Raw genomic sequence first — 19,301 nt, 5'->3', positions numbered from 1 at the left:
AGGTGATTTGGCAGCCTGGATTTACTTTGCAGCTGATCACAACTCCCAAGATTTCTAAAAGACTTCCCACAGGCCCCTCAGTTTCTAAAAACAGCCAAAGAAAAAAAGTCTTCATGCCGATTAGTAACAGGTTAAAAGCCAGGGAAAAACAGGACTAAGCAATTGTGAAGAAATCGAGACATACAGGTTTGTCTACAGATAGAAATCAATTCTATTTTCACCCAATCAGCTGAAAAAATCACCTAATGAACGAGAAGGTGCCTCACCGCTGCCTTCTCGCCGCGCCACCAACGACCCCCGCTGCCACTCCCGCGCGCTCCGCCTCAGGGGCGCAGAGGCCCTCGGGGGCGGGGCCAGCTGCCCGGGAGCCCCGCCCACCCCGGCCCCCTCCGCTCTCCGGAAGGGCGCTGACGTCATGAGCAGACGGSCCTATCGGGTGCGTGCCGGAAGCGCGCTCGCGCTGCGGCGGGCTCGCATGTGACCGTTGGGGTGGGCGGCGCGGCGCCAACGGCCGCGGCCGTGCGGGCGCTTGGGTCCTGGCAGGGCGATGCCGGGCCGAAAGTCCTCGAAGGAGAAGAAGCGGCGCCGCTCGCGTTCCGCTTGCCCGGAGGGAGCCTCGGGGCCAGCTGGCAGCGAGAGGAAGCGGCGGAGCACAGAGTCCAGCCATGGTGCGCCGGAGGTAACTCCGGAAGGGCAGGCCGGCTGGTGTCTTATCGCTACCGTGTCGGGGCTGGGGCGATGGGGCCGTGAGGTGCTTCACGCGGCGCGGCTACCCAGGCTTTACCCCGCCTTCCGCGGCGCCCCGGTGAAGGCCGGCTTGCAGGCGCCCGCACCCTCTTCTCGGCTGCTTCGTTGCCTTTGCTGTCTTTTCGGACCCGCACTAACTGTTTTTTACGCTGCTATTTTAGTGGCGGCAACAACACAGGACTGGTTATATCTGGTCAAAACTTACTTGTATGAAACTAGATAGAAGAGATAGTCCTGTCTTGTTGGGGACATGTATATAGCAAAGGCAGGCACAGAGCTATTTCAAGGAAGAGAAGCAGTAGTGAGAAGCATATGCTTAGAGATGACTGGAATCATGATGCTCGTTTTTTTCAGAACTATGGGTGTATTCCAGGGCGTCTTGTCTCTCAAGTRTGCAGCATGCTACATGATTGCTATTCCTGTGTGAATCTCAGCACCCTTCACAGTGTATTCCTGTCTGTTAACCCTACGTGTATTTTCCACTCAAAGAACTTTCTGATAGGAAGCTAATGTTTTTGTTTTAGAAGACTGTCCCCCGCGGGGTATTGTTTGCTAATCTGTAATCTAGCAAGATAATTTTAAATTAGCAGATGCTTTAACTGTGCAGTAAAACCCTAGAGAAATAGATTTCTGCTGCTGTAAAGCATAAATAGTTATTTCAACTAAGTGGATCAGTTTCATTTGCAGATAATACTTTTCCATTGATAGGGAAAAACACTTCTTACACCTTAAAGGGTTATGAGAGTTTCTTTTGCATGGATTTGATTTCACTTTATAACTTCCCCAGTGCCATTACCTTACAAACTGAAACAGTTTTTGGAAGCCTCTAAGTGACTTACAGTTGTAAAAAGTTCTGAAGGAAGAACTGTTGCTAACACAAATGAAGCTGTAAGTTTTCTTCTTTTCTAGTTCACTGGAAAACATGGAAATTGTATTTTCCCACTCAATTTTAGGAAGCAAAATGCAATGTACCATCTGGAGATAAAGAGGAAGAAACTGAACAACCCAGTGATATAGAGGAAGGTGGATTAGATCTCAGTGTGTCACTCAAACCAGTCAGTTTCTACATCACAGACAAAAAAGAGATGCTTCAACAGTGTTTCTGTGTCATAGGAGAGAAGAAACTACAGAAGATGCTGCCTGATATTTTAAAGGTGCTGATATACATTTTCTTTTTATACTGGTTTTACAAGCTTGAATGATTTTGTAAGAAATTCTGTTTTTTTATTTCACATCCAGTGGACTTCCAACTAAAAACCTGCCCGTGTATTTCTAAAATCAAGGTTATGTAAAGTTTGAAAGAGACATTTTTGAAGTTTGGTGTAGTTCTATCTTACTACTTTTTCTGTTGTTCAGCTGTTGCTGAATTGCAGGCTGTTTATACTTTCTGTATGGAAAAACATCTGGATCTTTCTATCTGTTAGTCTTATGCAAAAGGAGCTTCATAACTGCCTAAATAGTGAATTCAGTAATAAATGTGCTAATTTGTTAATAAAAATTTGACTTATATATGTGTCAACTGAATTTAGGCTGTTAAATTAGTATGAAGCAAAGGAATAAAAGCCCTCCTGGGTAAATAGTTTGTGGAAGCTGTATATTCTGTGGACTTTATTAATACCATCTCTAGAGTTTTAYTAGTTTAGAACATACACTTTGAGTCTTGTGAACTAGAAAACTCGCTAAGAAATCAAGTTAGCAACCTATACAGAAAAAGCGGCTGCAGGTAAAAAATATTTGATCTGCTTGTTACATGTTTTTCATTTTTTGTCTTGATCTGAGAGAGTCACATTGTTAATGTAACTGAAGCAATACTTACTCATTGTAAGCTCTTAATGAATTGCATACAATCTCATTCATTTTTCATCTTTGGGATCATAGAATCATAGAATCAGTAAGGTTGGAAGGGACCTCTGGAGATCATCTAGTCCAACCTCCCTGCTCAGCAGGGTCACCTAGAGCATGTTAGAGAGGGTTGCATCCAGGTGGGCCTTGAATATATCCAGAGAAGGAAACTCCACAACCTGAAAAGAGATCTGAAGTGGCTGGAGGCAGAAGCATTACTGAATTGGAAGCTAAGAGCTTTGTCAAACCTACAGTAGCATCAATGTTATAATATGCTCAGCACTTACAAATTTTGGTATGTATACGTGGTATCTATAGTTCACTTCAAAGTGTGAAACAATCACTTCATTAAGAGGGCTCTATCTAGACTTTGGCAGACCTGAATGATGTTCAAAAAAAAAAAAAAAAAAAAAAAAAAAAAAAACAAGGTTAACTGGAAAACCTATAGTGTTGTACACATCAATTATGATGCTTATATATTATATATAAAGCATGAGAAAGTTATACATGAAGCCTGAGAAATGGATCACAGTTTACATGTCTCATGTTTCCTGTTGGTTTTTTGTCAATACCAGTGCTCGCTTCAGTTTCTGAATATGGTTTCAGCAATAAGCCGTGGTATCTGCAAAATTGATTGTATAATCCCTAGTGACAGAAAATTTGGAGTAATCTTGGCTACAGGTGGCTTGCTGTTTCATGCTTCACTACTATGCCTCAGTATTTCTACTGCTCAGCATTACAGCCACAATGAAAATTCTTAGCCATAGGTCAAGTAACTTATTGCTTAATTTTCAATAGCGTTATTTTTGGTGGTGGTTATAATTGAAACACCTATGTGGTAATTTCAGTAATTGCATCAATGGGAGTCAGAACAGAGAAGGGACTTGCAATCTATATTAGCTTTTCCTTTATTGGGATTGTATTGGATTATCACTCATGAAATTTTTAGTAGCTGGTGATCTGTTTTATCTCTCTTCTTAGAACTGTTCCATGGAAGAGATTAAACGGCTTTGCTTGGAACAGTTGGAGCTGTTATCTGAAAAAAAACTGTTGAAGATTCTTGAAGGTATGAAACTTTCTTCTCTGGTATACAGTGATGCCTTTTAAAAAAAAAAAAAAGTAAGACTGCCTTTGTGTACCTTGTTTAGGATATGGCATTCCAACTTTTGAATATCTTACTGAAGTTAGAGCTGGTATTTAAGGATTAATTTCTGTAATAATATTGCCATCTGGTCATTTAAGTGGAATTGGAATTTTGATTTGGCAGGACATCTGTTAGTTTTTCTGTGTCTTTTGTGCTTTATTTTAATGACTGTAGTATTGTACTAGCAGTACTAGTTCTCTGTTCTTAAGTAATTTAATGTAACAGAAAAATGTTATAAAGATGTCTTACTTGTGGCAGGCAGCTATTTCAGAAATTGCTTTTTGTGTCTGGTAAGTTGGGTTTTAGTACATCTCTTTCATACCGAAAAAAATTCTGATCTTGAGTGGAATTAATCATCGAAAATAAGACTGACTATATAGTGTTAAGTTTACTACCTGGTTAAATATTCATATGTTTGAAATTGTATATATTTAGGCAAGAATGGAGCTGATTCTGATACTGATGAGGATGCAGATGGAGACAAGACTGGAGGTGAATCAGTCAGTCAGTGAGTAAAAGAAAATGCTTTGAAATTTTCATTTCTAAATACTGAATGATACTGGAATTTCTCATGAGAAACAATCAAATGTAATGTTAAAATACATCATCAGTGTATCCTTAATTATGTGATTAATCCAGTAGAATGACAGTGATCTGTTATTGCTGGCAAGCATTAAACTTAAAAACACAACTKTGTCACTCCAACATCAGATTTATCTTATGCACATAAATGAGTTTTGTAGTGGCATTATTGCATATCAGTTGACCTACAGTACAAACCAAACATATGCACCCCCTCAGCCTGCAGCAGGCGTATTGTAATATGATAATCTAACCTTCTTTCACTCGGCTCATGTAGGCTGAATAATCCCTTTGTAGGGGTTAAGTCAATGAACAATGCTAAGAGTACTCTCAGTTTGACTGAGATCTCTTCCTTTCCCTACTTCTATGTGGTCCTTGGTTCCTGTCCCATTTGGAGCAGCACTGTCCCTCACCTGATCTCATGATCTCTGCTGTGGTCCTTATGTGAGGCTTAGGATTTCAAATAGAGGTTTCTAGTTGCTTATTCTTAGGCTGGCATTGGTCAGTTTTAAAAAACACCAGCACTTCTTAACATAGTTGTATTTTAGTTCTGTCTTTTAAAAGACAGAAATCTTGTGTAATATGTTACTGAATCAGTTTGTTAAAGAAGGGGTGAGCCCTGTCTGGCAGTTTCTAGGAAAGTAGTTCAGGGGAAAAATAAAGTTAATAGTCATCAGTTACAATATTTCAATTATTTTGAGTCCTGTCCTGTTCTTACAAAGTAACAAGCATGTATGAAAGCCATAATTTTGCTTTCTTGGATACTGACTCAGTTACAGCTGATCACCAGGTTTGGACTGATTAAGATGCCTTTTAGTTGCTAGTTTGATTAGTTCATCTAGTTTTCTATATTGAAATATAGAGATAGAAAGGGTAATGACAGTAATCCAAATTTCACATTCTGGTCAATATTTTTATTCAAAAGGTGTAGTTTCTGAGCTAATGAAGTTATTAAAGTTTTTTTTTTATCTCATCGTATGTCAGGTACTTGAAAGCTCAAAAGAGTCTATGAATTGTGCAGATACTAAGATGTGCATTGTTTCAGTTTTTCACGTGTGGTGTATTTTTAGTACCCTCTGATGCTATTTCTGCTAGATTTCGTCTTCCCCCCCCCCTCCCCCGGCCTTCCCCCCCTCTCTTTTCTCTTTTTCATTAAGATCTCGTTCAAACAATCTTTATCCCAGACAGGAGTGGCTGATTCAGTACTGCCAGATTTCTGGAAGGTAGATCCATGGCCCCAAGAGGTTTCAAAACCACTGTTCAGAACACTTAGTTATAACCTTCAGCTACAGGAGATTGAGTAAAACTTTATTTATATGCAAATAAAATAGCAACTGAATGTGGGGAAAAAAACCTGAAAGATGGAGTTTATCATCTCTTAATGAATATCAATAAGTAAATAAATAGAATTATAATATTTAATTAGTGGATATCTGAAGGATTGCCACTTGCCCATGGCAAGTAGGAAGCTTTCAGGAAAAATTATACATAGGATCTAAATTGTAATTTGAATTTACTATCCTTACTATTGCACAGAAAATCTTCTAGGCATATACAATAACCGAAGTGATTTGGCATTATTTACTCTCTCTCATAGCTATGTAGAAGTGCAGCAGCATTAAAACTGATCAACTTCTTTAATCTTTGCTGGTTAGCAGAAGCTGAAATAGCTAGGTCACTAATGAGGAAAAAAAGTGAGCAGTGATAATAGCAAAATCAAGAAGAAAGTGTTAAAGAAGAAAAAGATGCCGAGAGTGTCTTAATGAAAGTACAGAGAACAGATTACTTAAAGAACAAATTTTTCTTAAAGAATAAAGAGTGATTGAGCTGCTACTTGCAGCTCCATCTCAATACTGTTAGAAGACTTTGATATTTCAGATGCCTCCAAACTGCTGAGGCAGGATATTTTGTTGTAGGAATTGTAATACATTTATCTTTCTCCTTTAGTGGAATGAGGCTAAAATAGTATGTTTCACACAGTGTTATCCCTGAACAGAGTTTCTTGGCACCTAGGTTCAACCTTGTGTTAGCCTTAACAAGAACTGATAAGGAAAAACTGTTTGAAAGGTAGAGACATAGAGCAAAAAAATAAGTAAAATGAGAAAAGTTAAGGTTGTTTTAGGTTATTTTTATTTATGAATAAGCTCTTGTTCAATAAGTAGATCAACATGTCACAAGTCCTATTTTACTAAATAGCTCTAATTCTTAGAAATTAAGATTTTTTTTGCAACCTATATGTAAATGTAACTTTGAAAAACTTTGGAAAAGTATGTGTCAGCCAGAGTAGCAAGAAATCAGTGGCAAAGAAGTTGAAGATGCAACAGTGAAGAAATAGCAAAATCATTTTCAGTGGAGCAAACTTATGTTGGTTATGATCATTAATATTTTTTTAATTGTAATTGAATTGAAATGGGCAAATTTTTTCTTTCTGAAAAGCCTTTTTCTTCCCAGCATTCCTTTGTTTATACTCTCACTGAAAATTCAATATAGTTTATGTCAGTGTTTTCTTTCTTGTGAAGTGCTACATTTTTTCTGGATTATATCGATGATCCAGCACTGGCTGATATACCTGAGGGCTGTGCTGCCATTCAGAGAGACCTGAACAGGCTGGAGAGTTGGGCGGAGAAAAACCTCATGAGGTTCAACAAGGACAAGTGAAGGGTCATGCACCGGGGGAGGAATAACCCCATGCACCAGTACAAGCTGGGGGGTGACCTGCTGGAAAACAGCTCTGCGGAGAGGGACCTGAGAGTGCTGGTGGACAACATGTTGACCATGAGCCAGCAGTGTGCCCTTGTAGCCAGCATGGCCAATGGTATCTTGYGGAGCGTTAGGAAGAGTGTTACCAGCAGGTTGAGGGAGGTGATCCTGCTGCTGTGCTCAGCCCTGGGGAGGCCACATCTGGAGTATTGTGTCCAGTTCCATTCTCCAAACTCTCTCTTTGAATATCCTCTTATAGAAGGGGTCAAAGTATATTGTTGGCTATAGTGATGCCAAAAAATATAGTAAAAGAACAAACATACCAGGTGGAGTTTATGGTGATCATGCATTTAGTATGTGTGTAATGTGAGTAAGTTATCTTTTGCTCTGAAATTGTATATGCTTATGATTTCAGAATAGGAAACCTTTCAGTTTAATATTCACAGTTTTAAGAGTTTTAAAGGCTTTTTGCCACTTTGCTGTTTTAAGTGCAATTTTTGCTTGATCTGCTTCAGAAAGTCTATCAGTTTAGATGTTTTCCTTGTTTTAACATATTTTGCTCCCAGATACTGAACTGATCTCAAGCATGCAATTACCATCTGATGTTTAACCACTCTAGGACAGTTTGGTTATTTTCACCATTTCGAATCACTGGAAGAATAAGACATGTGAATCCCTGAATAGATATGTTAGCGTTTGGCATCTGTTCACTGTCTTCTGTTCTCATAGTAGTCTTGCACTGCACTTGAAATGGAACCGAAGGACTTTTTATAGCACATTAAACTATTTGATTAGCATCTGTCATTGGGAATACTTTTTCCTGAGGGGCAGTATTTCATAAGGCTTTTTTCTGCTCCCTGCCATGTCCCCCCAACCTTGCTTGCCATTGTCATTAATCCTTTTAGTACTCATTTGTCTTGGAAGCCTACCCTTTAAAAGAAGCAAAAAGCTGCAAGAAGCTTATGAGGATTTAGAATTTAGGAGGATTTTATAGAATTGGAGCTGCAAAAGCAGGTTTTACCTTAGGAGAGTGTATCATCTTTATGTTAGAGGAGCTGAAACACAGATCTTGGGCCTCACTCCAGAGTTCAGGTGGATATTTCTTAATGACCATTTAAAGTCCTATAAGGAAGATGTCTGGCCTTGATGAGTGGCTTATGTTTTAAGATTAATTCATTAAGCCTTGATAAGGCTTGATCTACTGGTTGGAATTTCCCTAAAACAGATAGCTTTTGGGCTGGATGGAGTCCATTTTTCTAGTCCAGTGGTTTGTGATTGTATCTCATACTGTCAGACTGTCTTCTAGTTCAGTAATTCATAACTTTTGTTTCTGCCACAAATCTCTTCCTTTTGATTTAGTCTTCAAACTCAGCTACTCCTGCAGCTTAGAATTTCAGTCTGAACCTGTCCACGTTTCTGGCCATTACTCTTTTTTCCGACCGTGTGATGATACTGTATTGAACTGTGCATATTCTACTAGAACTGTGGTACTGTCTCACCCTTGACTGCCCTGACTGCCTCCATAACTTTGCTGAAAAGAACATGCTGGGCAAATCTGTTGAGGGGAGATTTCTTGACTCTCTTCTATATTTAAAAAAAAACACATAATTTTTCTCTTTGAAGATTGACTTTAGACTTAGCTGTAATTCTAAAGGAGAAATCATCTTTAGTGACATAAAGGGGGAGCTCCAAGTTAATGTGGTCAGTTATTAAGCAACGTTGACGTGAAAGAGGATATTAGATTGCACGCTGTCATTACCTTAGTTTTAAATTAGCATATCTTCTGCTCCCATTGTAGATATCATTTATACTCCCCTTTCTTAAATATATATCTCAAATTTGAAAAACTCTTGCTTACTCAGAAGATTTAACAAAGCTGAACTGTAAACTGTACTACCTATGGTTGGCCACAAGATGGTGGAAAATACTTGCCTATTGAGTAGAGAAGATTGACCATCAATCCAAACCAACCTAGCCAATTATGATAAAGTAAAATGTCCTGGAAAAGATTACTTTGGGGATTCAAAAATTGTTCTTCTGACAGCAGGTAGTCTTTATGGAAACCTGTTTTTACTGGAGCCATTGATACTGACTATGCAACGAGGATAGACTTTTACAAGTTTTGAGATATGATTTTTATTTATTTATTTATTTTGCTAGTTGTTAAAAGGGATGTAGCTATTTTCACTGTCTGTGTTTGAAGAAAGCTGTATAGATGAGATTCTGAAGTTTGTCACATGGGGTGATTATAACTTTTCAGGGGAATTTGGCTTCAGGACTCTGGGTAGTAAGAACTGTATTATCTGAGAGTTTTGTGACTTCTTTCTTAAAAACATATTTGATCAAATAAAATCATTTCCCAAGTGACACATTGCTGTCAAGCACTGAGATGACCATTCGGTTCAAAAGGATGAAAAGTGTGTGTGTGTACTCCTGCTTGTAGACCCTGCACTTTTTGCTCTTAGTGATGAGGAGGCATTATGGGGGGTATCATGATGTTATCTTGGTCAAGAGTCGAGTGACAGTATACTGAATGTATAGTAGAAGCTGACAGTGGTAGGAGTTACTAAACTTGCTAGAAATAGCACTTGCACAGATGTTAACAGTGTGAATGGGTTCATCCTGTTCCTTCTCTCCAGATGATTTAATATGAAGACAGGACAGACTCAAGTGATCAGGTGAAGGGTTCAGCCAGAAGAATGTACTGTCAAGCAACCTATTTATGCTGAATTGGCTCCTATTATCACCTTTTCCTGCTGTTGGTCTTTTCTCTAAACAGTCCATAATGTCTCTACAGTCCTCTTAAAAACATCCACTAGTAAGATTTACACAGTCCCCACATGTTGTTGCAGCATCCCATAGGGAGACCCTTGCCCTTCTAGGCAGGAACTGCAAGCTTTTTCAGTCTATAGGAAGGTCTGGGGAGCCTCTGCAATTTGCTGGTCTCGTGAGATTTCAGATCTGGACAGTGTGCTGGTTGTTGTTCTTCAGCAGCCCTAGTAGCCGCTCTGTCAAAGTGCTGTCTTTGCACTGATGAGGTTACTGGGGTTATTCTGCCTGTCATTGTTTTTCTGCTCCTCACTGGGCCTTTGTATTGATGGTGATTAGCTCATAATCACATAAGCTAATGGAAAGGACAGTGCAAACAAGAACTAAGCGTGATGAGTCTATAGTCTATGGCTATAGCTTTTCAGATGACAGTAGAACAAAATCTGAAAATCCTGGAAAGGTGTATTGTGCTGTTGTGGGCTGGCTTGATTGATAATCTGTCTGTTCTGGCATCTGACATAATCCCACCCAGTAATAGAGATTAGTGGAGAAATGTTGCTACCCAGATATCTGACACTGCCTTAAAGCAGAGCACCAGTTAGGCTTGCTTCCAAGCTACTGCTTGGAGCAAAACACTGAGGAGTGGGAGGGAGTGTTGCATTTTACCCAGGCGAGAATGTGCAGGCTCACTGGAGTGGTAATTGGAATGGGACTTAGTTAACTGTAATTGTGTATGCATATATATGAATGCAGACCATTTCCTGATTGCCTTTCCTTTACTTGAACCGCTTAATACACTGAGCATAGTAGTGCTGTATTGTCTGGTGTTCCTTTTTCCCCATGAGAACAGGGAAGCTTGAGACCCTGGTTAACGTGTTTAAATCATCAAATATAGCAGACCCAGTTTATTGGTACAGTTCTTGGGCTTATTTTACATCTGGCAGGCACAAGCTGTAATCCAGCTTGCAATACATCTGGGGTTTTTGGTGCAACACTAAGAACTGAAATAGGAAAGAAATGAGTAAACTCTTTGTATGTGAACAGGCATGGTTTAAGTGATTTTTATAATGGGATTAGCCTATATGCATAGCCTGCTGTTCAGTATATTTATTTGTACATCTATTTGTGTCTGCTCCTTCTCTTTCAGCCCTGTCTGGGACATTCCATTGAATGTCTAACAGAAATTACACAGAACTGCACTTGAGAGAATATTTTTTGACATGAGTAGGTAGGGAAGTAGACTTAAAGGAAAACACAGCACTGAGATGTTTCAAGAAAAATGTATAATTATAAATAATCTATTCCTGGTTTAGTATAACGACAGTGGGTGGTAGATTTTTTTTTTTGAGGTTTCTCTGTTTAAAGTGAGCATTTTCTACTGATGCAACACAATTTTTGTATTTTTTTTGAATGCTGTATTCATATGAAAACATCTACACTTTCTCATTATCATTTGTGGCACATCTACATAGGCATTTATGTTGCGATGGGTACAAAATATGTAGGAGAAACAGTCAATTTATTTTTAACCTTTGCTATTATAGAAAAAGAAATAACCATCAAAATAATTCTTTGAACCAGTCTCGATAGAAATAATGCAGTGTTCTTCCTGTCATGGTCATTGGACTTCTGAAACAAAAATACATCTTTAACAGCCTTGGGAAAATAGATCTATATTCAACTTTAGGAAAAGGTTTCAAGGCATTATTGGGAAACAAGTTGTTGAAGTCATTATGTTTACATCTGTGATATCAGAATATCTCTATCCTTTTTATGGTACTGTTTAGCTGCTACCAGTAGGTTGGTAGCATTGATTCTGTATTAATGTAATATGCATTAAAACAATACTACACAGATATCTAAGGTAGGAAATTGGCAATTCTGCTGTCAAAATGCTAATTAAATATGACATACAGACTTCTGTGATTCTGGGGCCTTTGTGAATGCTGTCCCTCTTTCCTATATATTTTCACGTTTTTTCATTTATATTTTCACAGCTTGTATAAATAAATAGTGAATGCAGAATGTGGGAGGGAGATGAACATTTCACAGAATTCTCTTCCTTACATGCTATATAAAGCATATGACCTACCATAATCATCGGGTATAAAAATTCTTAAACTGAAGAAAAAATTGCATATTTTAAAATGGAGAAACACAAATACTGAACAGAATATAACCTAATAGTTTACAAATASTTGCTTTTAAAAAGTTTGTTCTTTTTGTGGAAAGATGTGAGTTTTTTTTTTTATACAGGTAAGGTAGGTGGTGGTAGGAATTGTTCTTTCATGAAAAATAGCTACTTCATTCCGAAATAAAAGAATAAATAATATTTGAATACAACAAACTAGTTTTTCAAATTATTTAGTTGTGTGACGGTTTATTCTTGAGCCTTGGAGATGAGCCACTCATATTAGGGAAGTGGTGCCACTGAGGATTATTATTCTGAAAGACTAGTGTAGTGAGAAAAGTTACTTGTATATTAATAGGGAAAGCAAAGTGAAAAAGCTTTCTCAAGTGATTAGAATAGCAGCATGTGAATTCCTTTAATCTTTTTTCATGTGGTAGCTTGTCTTTCAGCTTACTATCATATAGTTTCTTTATTGTGAAACCAATGTTCCTTTGAAAAGTCCTCTTTATATTGTAAAATACATAGATAAAAATGTCATCTTATTTGATTCCAGACAGGATAACAGTATAGACTCTACTTCGTCTCTGAGAGAAGACAACAAGCTGGAAGGTCAGGAATCAAAACAAGGTATGCAGTAAAGGAAATGGAAGTTTTGTACTCCTGATACTGGGCAGTGACTAGTTCAAAATAGCTAGTATCTCTCTCAAACAGTAGCTGTAATCCTGTAATGAGAAGCATCCTCAGAGGAATCAGCTGGCACAAGGTTACAGCCTTTCCATCAGGCCCAATTGTAAGAGAGGGCAAGGGAGCACTGAAAAAGTTAATTGTAGGAACTTTGGCTCCTCAGAAGAATCAATTCACAGCTCTTCTAGCTCTTCTTGCTAGTTTAACATCAGGAGTAGAGCATATACTGGAGAGGGACATGACTGAAGGCTTGCAAGTCTTATTTGGTTTCTCATATCTTTCAGCTAAAGAGAAACTTTAGTCATTTCGGGTACTTAGTTTATAGGTGATTGCTCCTACTGCCATTATTGCTATCTGGGTTCATTGGAAAGCAGTTTTACATTGTGCTGAGATGATCATACAGGACTGCAGTAGTCTATTTTGATATTTCCATTATAATAATTATATAGGAAAACACTGTTTATAATTTAATCACTCTGTTACATCTTGCTTGCTTTTTTTTTTTTGCTTTGTTTGACTGTGCAAAGGACCTCCTGAGTCGTGCTTGACACTGACCACGTGACTGGCTAAGTTTAGTTACACACAAATCCTTGGATCTCTGAGGGGGAAAGTTTTGTACTGCATATTTTCTCCTTTTAACTGCAAAACTATGGTAAATACATATTCAGGTACTACAGTGACTGGCAGAATGGGAAATGCAAAGGCAGATAAATGAGTAATATACATAYGAATACCTGCTGTATAAGGATACCACTTTCTTAATCTGCATCAATATCTCAATTGCTATCCTTACATGAGCACTGTGTAGCAACTGCCAGTATTATTTTGTATGTAAAAACTCTCGAATTTTTGCTATTTCTGTCTTTTTTTTTTTTTTTTTTTCATTTGGACGAGTTGTATGCAGTAACATCAGAAATAGCTTTTCCAATCAGAGAATGTTGCAAATTCTTACTGTGTTGTATGGTCTTATATTATATTCCTATATATCCTATATTATAGAATATATTCTTATATATGCTTATATTTTTCTTCTGTGAAGATCTGATATTATTTGCTTTCTGTGACTCCTGTTTCACAGTTCAGAACACAGTGTTAGAGATATGTTTTGGAACAACTTTGTGAAGCCTGTTTTTTTTCTGAAGTAGTTAGTGAGGGGAGATTAAATGGAGAAAGAAGAAATCGTAGTAAAAGCAATAAAACTATTTAGGAATAGGTTGTATGACTTTATAAGGAAGCGTTAAATATTGTAGTATAGAGCAACACTTTAATTGGCAGATTCTCGGTAGATCTTTTCAGTATTAACAAATACTGAAATTTGTTCCAGGTGGTTGCTTCTTTGTCTTTTTTTATGACTTTGTCAACCTTGGTATCATGAGGGCTTTGGGCTATAACAGCAGTTTCTCTCAAGATGGCCTTAAAAAGATTTTGAGAATATCAGTATAACTTAGGAAATACAACTCTGTAATCATTCTTTTTTTGAGCTGGAGCCTGTTATACTAAACTTAAAGGGGTAGAGAGGAGCAGGTAGGCAAAAGGGGATTTCATGTTCATGAATTTCACAAGTGTAGCTGAGGGAAAAGTACACATTGTCAAAATGAAAGGGATAGTGAGAACCTAACCAAGACTTTTACTAATGTGTAAAATTACAGCTGCAAGACAATGAAGTCTATCAGCTAATTAAATAACCTTTAAATGCCAGAGGGGTTTTATGAGTACTGTACATTACACTGTTTTGGGGGCTTCAAATTCTGAATGGAACCTGTGCAGTTTTGCACAGTTTCTTGGTCCATACAGATTCTCAGATAGGGTTGAATGATTTAAGATATATTAATATTTTTGTATCTCCTTAATTTTTTACCAATTCCAAATGGAATTCAGTTTATTTTTGGTAGTGAGTTAGGATTATATACTCAGAAGTTAAATTCTGAAGTTTGAACCACAACCTGTTGACACACTTTCTTTATGGTCTGGGGAAACACTGTTCTGCTGAGCATTGTGTTAGGTACATACTGATGCCAGGTAGCAAGGCAGAAGAATTTCCATTCTTTAATCCTATTGCATCTCATTTCTTTTGATCTTTCACCTACTTTGATTCTTACAAGTTACATGATATATGCTGTATATTCCAATATGAAAATTAATTTTTGCTGTCAAATTCTTTAACCATTGTTACTTGATGTTGGAGAATCATGAGATTTCATGTCTAAGATCCTGAATCATGAAAGCTGCCTTAGTCAGGGTAACATGCAGTGTTCTTGAATAGGGACTTGCTGTCCTGAATCACAGCCTGTGATCAGGAATGAAGATCTGAATGAAAACACAGTGAGAAAGGCTTTAATTCTGAATAAATAAAACCGCAGAGGCAGTGTTTAAAAATACTATTGTTATTTCTGAAAAGCAGTCTGATCTTTCTGTGGACCAGGTAGTCTGATAAAGCAATAACTTTTCTTTTTTTGGRGGGAGAGAAATAGGCAGGGGCTAAAAAATTACATTTGTCTTATCTTCGTATTCGGTATTGATTTCTTTTTTCCATCCCATAATTAGTTTTGTCATAAAAACAAAGAAAATTGTTTTTCTAAAGATTCATCTTCTCTGCCTGTGAATAAAAAGCAAATATGTACTTGCACCAAAACCAATTCTGTTTGGAGGTTTAGAAAAATCTGGATTTTTTTCTAAAGCCATTTTGTTTTTCTCTTAACAATAAAATTGATTTCTTTTAAAGTTTGTTGCTTAAACTAATTTTCAGCAAGGAAGAAGATTTTTATGGTCTCTCTTCTACTGCTGATCTTTACACAGAAATTTCAGTGAATGAGAGGAGTTTGCAGAAGGATCATGAAGAAAATCATGAAACGCTGTGTGCATGCAGAGTTTTTCAGTTCTTATGTTTTCAAGAAATGCCTCTCGTTATTTTAGCTGCATTTTTGAAGAGGTCCTTTATAATCAAAGGCACTGAAACATAGCTTAAAACAAAAATTTCTAAAAATGTAGTTCAAAAAACGCTCTATGCTTTATGAAAAAGGATGGAATTACTCATATTGGATTGAAACCCAATAACATTCTTATTTAGAAGAATAGTAATAAAATTATTTCTGGAAGTTTTACAAGAATAAAACAGTAAATGTAGCATCTTAAGAGAAAAAGGCCAGTAATAGGAAAATAATTATGAAAATATTCAAATGACAGGTGTCTGCTATGTTAGACTGCATTATTAATGTCTTTTTTTTAATAGCCTAAGCATAAAGAAAACTCTTATTGCCTGGTTGTCAAAACCAGCAATTCAGAGGAAGTAGTGCATTGGTTTCCAGGGTTATCAGGGTTTTGGTGGTTGTTGATGAGTGATACTCACAAATCAATAATACTTCTAGCCCTGGAGATGTGAAACTCAGAACTAGGGTATGGATGGAGAAAACTAGTAATTCCTAAAAACAGCTATGTGGAAGAGAACGTTTTAAAACAAGAGGTCAAAAGATTAACTTTATAGAATGTTTTTGGTTTTAAAATTAAATTTTAAAGGAGAGGAAGTTTGCAATATAGTCTAATGACGTATTAAAGACAGACTGTCTTTGATACATAGGATCATTATGGAGGTAAGTAACTCGCATAAGAATGTAAACCTTATTTGAACCTTCATGGTAAAAAAAATTGCATGTATTTCAAAAACACAGGTGTGTAGCTCTAAATGGTTATTATTAATGAACTGGAGACACAGCCTTATCTATTGCATAGTGGTGCTACCAAGAACCATTATAAAACTTTTAGAGTTGATAGCTTTACTGTCCTCTGTTTATGAATTGATTGTTCATTTGAAGCACAAACCACTGTTAGTGGTAACTCTCCAGAGATAAAAAGGTTGGCCAAGTACTACTAATTTCCAAGGCTAGGGTGTCAAAAACAGTAGTATTTCTGTAGTCAAATTATGGTATCAGTTATGAAGGATTGTTAAGAATTTTGCTTTTGTTATTGCACTACCTTTTCTAATTTTTTCATAAACCCAAATCARTGCCAGAACTTTCTATATTTCTTTTTACGTCTGAACTAAATATATCTGAAATACTTGTGTGATAAGGTTCTGAATAACTGCACTGTAAAGGGAGTTACTTATTAGTCTTCAGTATCCTGTTCAACTACAGTGTCCTCCTACTTTTAAAATATATAAGATACTTTAAAAGTATCTTTTTTGAATTGCATTTTGAAAATTGTTTACTTTAAAAATAATACACCATGATTAACCTGAGAGGTTCCCCACATCAGTTCTTAGTTTACACAGCAGGGGTTTCATTGTGATATAAAAGCTTATGACCTTTTAATTAGGAAAATAAATCCTGTAACTCCATAACATAATGGAATAAATTTTACAGATGTTGCTGCTATGCTGTGCTGCATGTTCTTCTAAACTGGAATAAAAATGCATTAAAACTTGCCTAAATTAAATCAACCTTAAAAATTGGAGGAGAAGAAAAGGAGGAAATAGTTGTCTTTATTGATTTTTGTCACTCTCTAAATCTATAAAGAACCAGTTTAAGCAGAAGCAATTTTTAAAGTGAAAGGGAAATCTTTGTTAGACTTCCTACACTGATTGCTACATTTGTGTTACAGGCAAAGGAGAAGATAGTGATGTCCTCAGCATAAATGCAGATGCGTATGATAGTGACATAGAAGGCCCATGCAATGAAGAGGAGTGTCCAGAAGTGCCAGAAAATACTGTCAGAAGTGGAGCTGGTCAGATAGATGACCTTCAGAAGGACATTGAGAAAAGTGTAAATGAGATACTGGGATTGGCAGAATCCAGCCCAAAGGAGCCCAAAGCAACAGCCTTATCTGTTCCTCCATCAGAAGATGTTCAACCATCAGCACAACAGCTGGAGCTCCTGGAACTTGAGATGAGGGCCAGAGCTATTAAGGCTTTAATGAAAGCTGGTGATGTAAAAAAACAGCCCTAATGTTGTTTTTAAATTTTCACTATTTGTTTTGAGGGGTGTAATGTCAGTTCTCTTCAGAGCTAAAGTATATTTGGACTGGATATGACATTCCTCATTCAAATACATATTGTGTATCCTGACCTGTGACTTAAACCATTGATAGTTGATTTTGTTGACTTTGTGCTGCTTCTGTGACTTGCACAAACAGATTGGTTTGACACTGCACTTAGGTCAGTGTCTCTTTGTTCTGTGTTATCTCTTCATATGAATCACAAAGTCACAGATTGTATAGAATTATGCCAGGAGCCTGGTGCCTTTAAGAAAGGTTAACACAAGAACAAAGTTCTTAATAACCTCCTGGTAAGAAATTAACCAGCTATTTTATTTAAGTGCAACTTGTTAACTATTTRAGAAGTTTATTTTATATATGCTTCCTTAAAAATACAATTTTGAAGAGGTCTTTTACGGTGTGACTGCCTTTACCATTCTGTGATGTGATGTGAGATGCTTATTTCTCCTAGGGGCCCAGCTTATAGTAATGTAAATGTACAAGTTAAAATAAATGATGGTTCACTTTGGACAAGTTAAAAGGATGATTTATTTTTAGAAATTTAAATTGCTTAGGAGAAGGTCTTTTATTCTCTATTAAGTAAACAATTGAACTATATTAATGTTAGAGTTGCAAGAGTGCCTGAAAGTGACACACCCTATGCTGTTAGTTAATTAATTCTGTTGCTGTCCTACACTGTTATCATGTGTATCATAATTGAAATCAAGAAAACAGTCTTTTCCGTGACTGTGAAGCTTTTTTGAATATTTACCATAATATTTAGGCCAGTACAACAAATCAGAGACTGCTGAGAAGACACTGAGTTTTTGATACTTAACAGATAGTCATTTCATGTCCGCTGTAAATAGGAAAATCTGCCAAATTGCAATATAAATGCTTTTTAGAAAAGACATTTTATTTATTTCTATTATATAGGATTTTAAAAACACAAATTTACACTTTCCATTTCAATTATACTTCCTTATAAGTAACTTGTATTATATAGTTCATTTTCCTGCTATGATTACTTTTAATAATTAAAAGGATTCTGATTTTGTTGGAAGTAGTGCTATTTTTTACATGACTGCTAATCAACTGTGTATAAAAAGTTTGGGGGGGGGTGTATATGTATACCCATGCACATACAGAAACAGACATCCTTCCCTCCCTTTTCTCTCGTCCCTTGATTTTCATTAAGGTCTGAATTTTGTGTGTGGTCCTTGCTAAGTAATATGATTTGTTCCATAGTGTTATACTACGTATTCCTCTGTTTTCTTTTTCAGAAATCAAATAAGATATTTAGCAGTAGTAGCATAGAATAATTTTTACATGCGGTTTTGAGATACTGTTGTAGAAATTGTTCTAGTCATACGCTATATCTTAAATGTTCTTATAACATTTTCTTCCTCCTTTTTGCTTTTAACTTTTTCCTTTTTTTAACTTTTGCATTTTAACACTTTCTTCTTTAATTTTTCCTTTTATCTCCCTTTTCTTTGTAGATATATCTTACAGGTTTCTTAAAAGTAAAGTAGATTCATTTCTCCAGCAGAGACAGTGCGCTGAATAGAATGGGATCTAAGGAGTGTAGTGTAAATTTGATTACAAACTAAAAACTTCATTAAACACAGATGAAAGATTTCTTACAGTGAGCATCCTCTAATGATGGCAGTGACTTGAGTGAATTACAGCTGACTTCAGTCACTGTATCCACAACAACTTTTTTCCATTATTTTT

The 19,301-nt window shown here is 36.8% G+C and overlaps 1 protein-coding gene across 3 annotated transcripts; it reads left to right on the top strand.

Annotated features, from left to right (window-relative positions):
- The first annotated feature begins 463 nt into the window (after positions 1-463).
- Positions 464-18,630, top strand: CAAP1 (caspase activity and apoptosis inhibitor 1). Of its 3 annotated transcripts, none has more exons than XM_085314955.1 (6): positions 464-668; positions 1,861-1,901; positions 3,571-3,655; positions 4,169-4,241; positions 12,469-12,542; positions 17,196-18,630. In XM_085314955.1, the coding sequence occupies exons 1-6, from the start codon at positions 548-550 to the stop codon at positions 17,537-17,539; spliced, it is 738 nt and encodes a 245-aa protein (XP_085171081.1). In that variant the 5' UTR covers positions 464-547; the 3' UTR covers positions 17,540-18,630. The 3 variants fall into 3 exon arrangements, with proteins under 3 accessions (XP_085171081.1, XP_085171078.1, XP_085171080.1); XM_085314952.1 differs by having other exon boundaries at positions 465-679; positions 1,701-1,901; XM_085314954.1 differs by having other exon boundaries at positions 612-668; positions 1,701-1,901.
- The last annotated feature ends 671 nt before the right edge of the window (positions 18,631-19,301 follow it).

This window comes from Rhea americana, unplaced genomic scaffold, assembly GCF_003343005.1.
Source record: "Rhea americana isolate MKP2758 unplaced genomic scaffold, rheAme1 scaffold_418, whole genome shotgun sequence".
In the NCBI taxonomy this organism is placed as follows: Eukaryota; Metazoa; Chordata; class Aves; order Rheiformes; family Rheidae; genus Rhea; species Rhea americana.
Note: the sequence above shows the minus strand (reverse complement) of the source record. Positions and strands in the feature narration are given on the sequence as shown.

Coding starts and splice junctions, on each gene's coding strand:
- CAAP1 (XM_085314952.1), top strand. CDS start 548: ATGCCGGGCCGAAAGTCCTCGAAGGAGAAGAAGCGGCGCCGCTCGCGT. Junction 680..1,700: donor CCAGCCATGGTGCGCCGGAG/GTAACTCCGGAA, acceptor ACTCAATTTTAG/GAAGCAAAATGCAATGTACC. Junction 12,543..17,195: donor AGGTCAGGAATCAAAACAAG/GTATGCAGTAAA, acceptor TTTGTGTTACAG/GCAAAGGAGAAGATAGTGAT.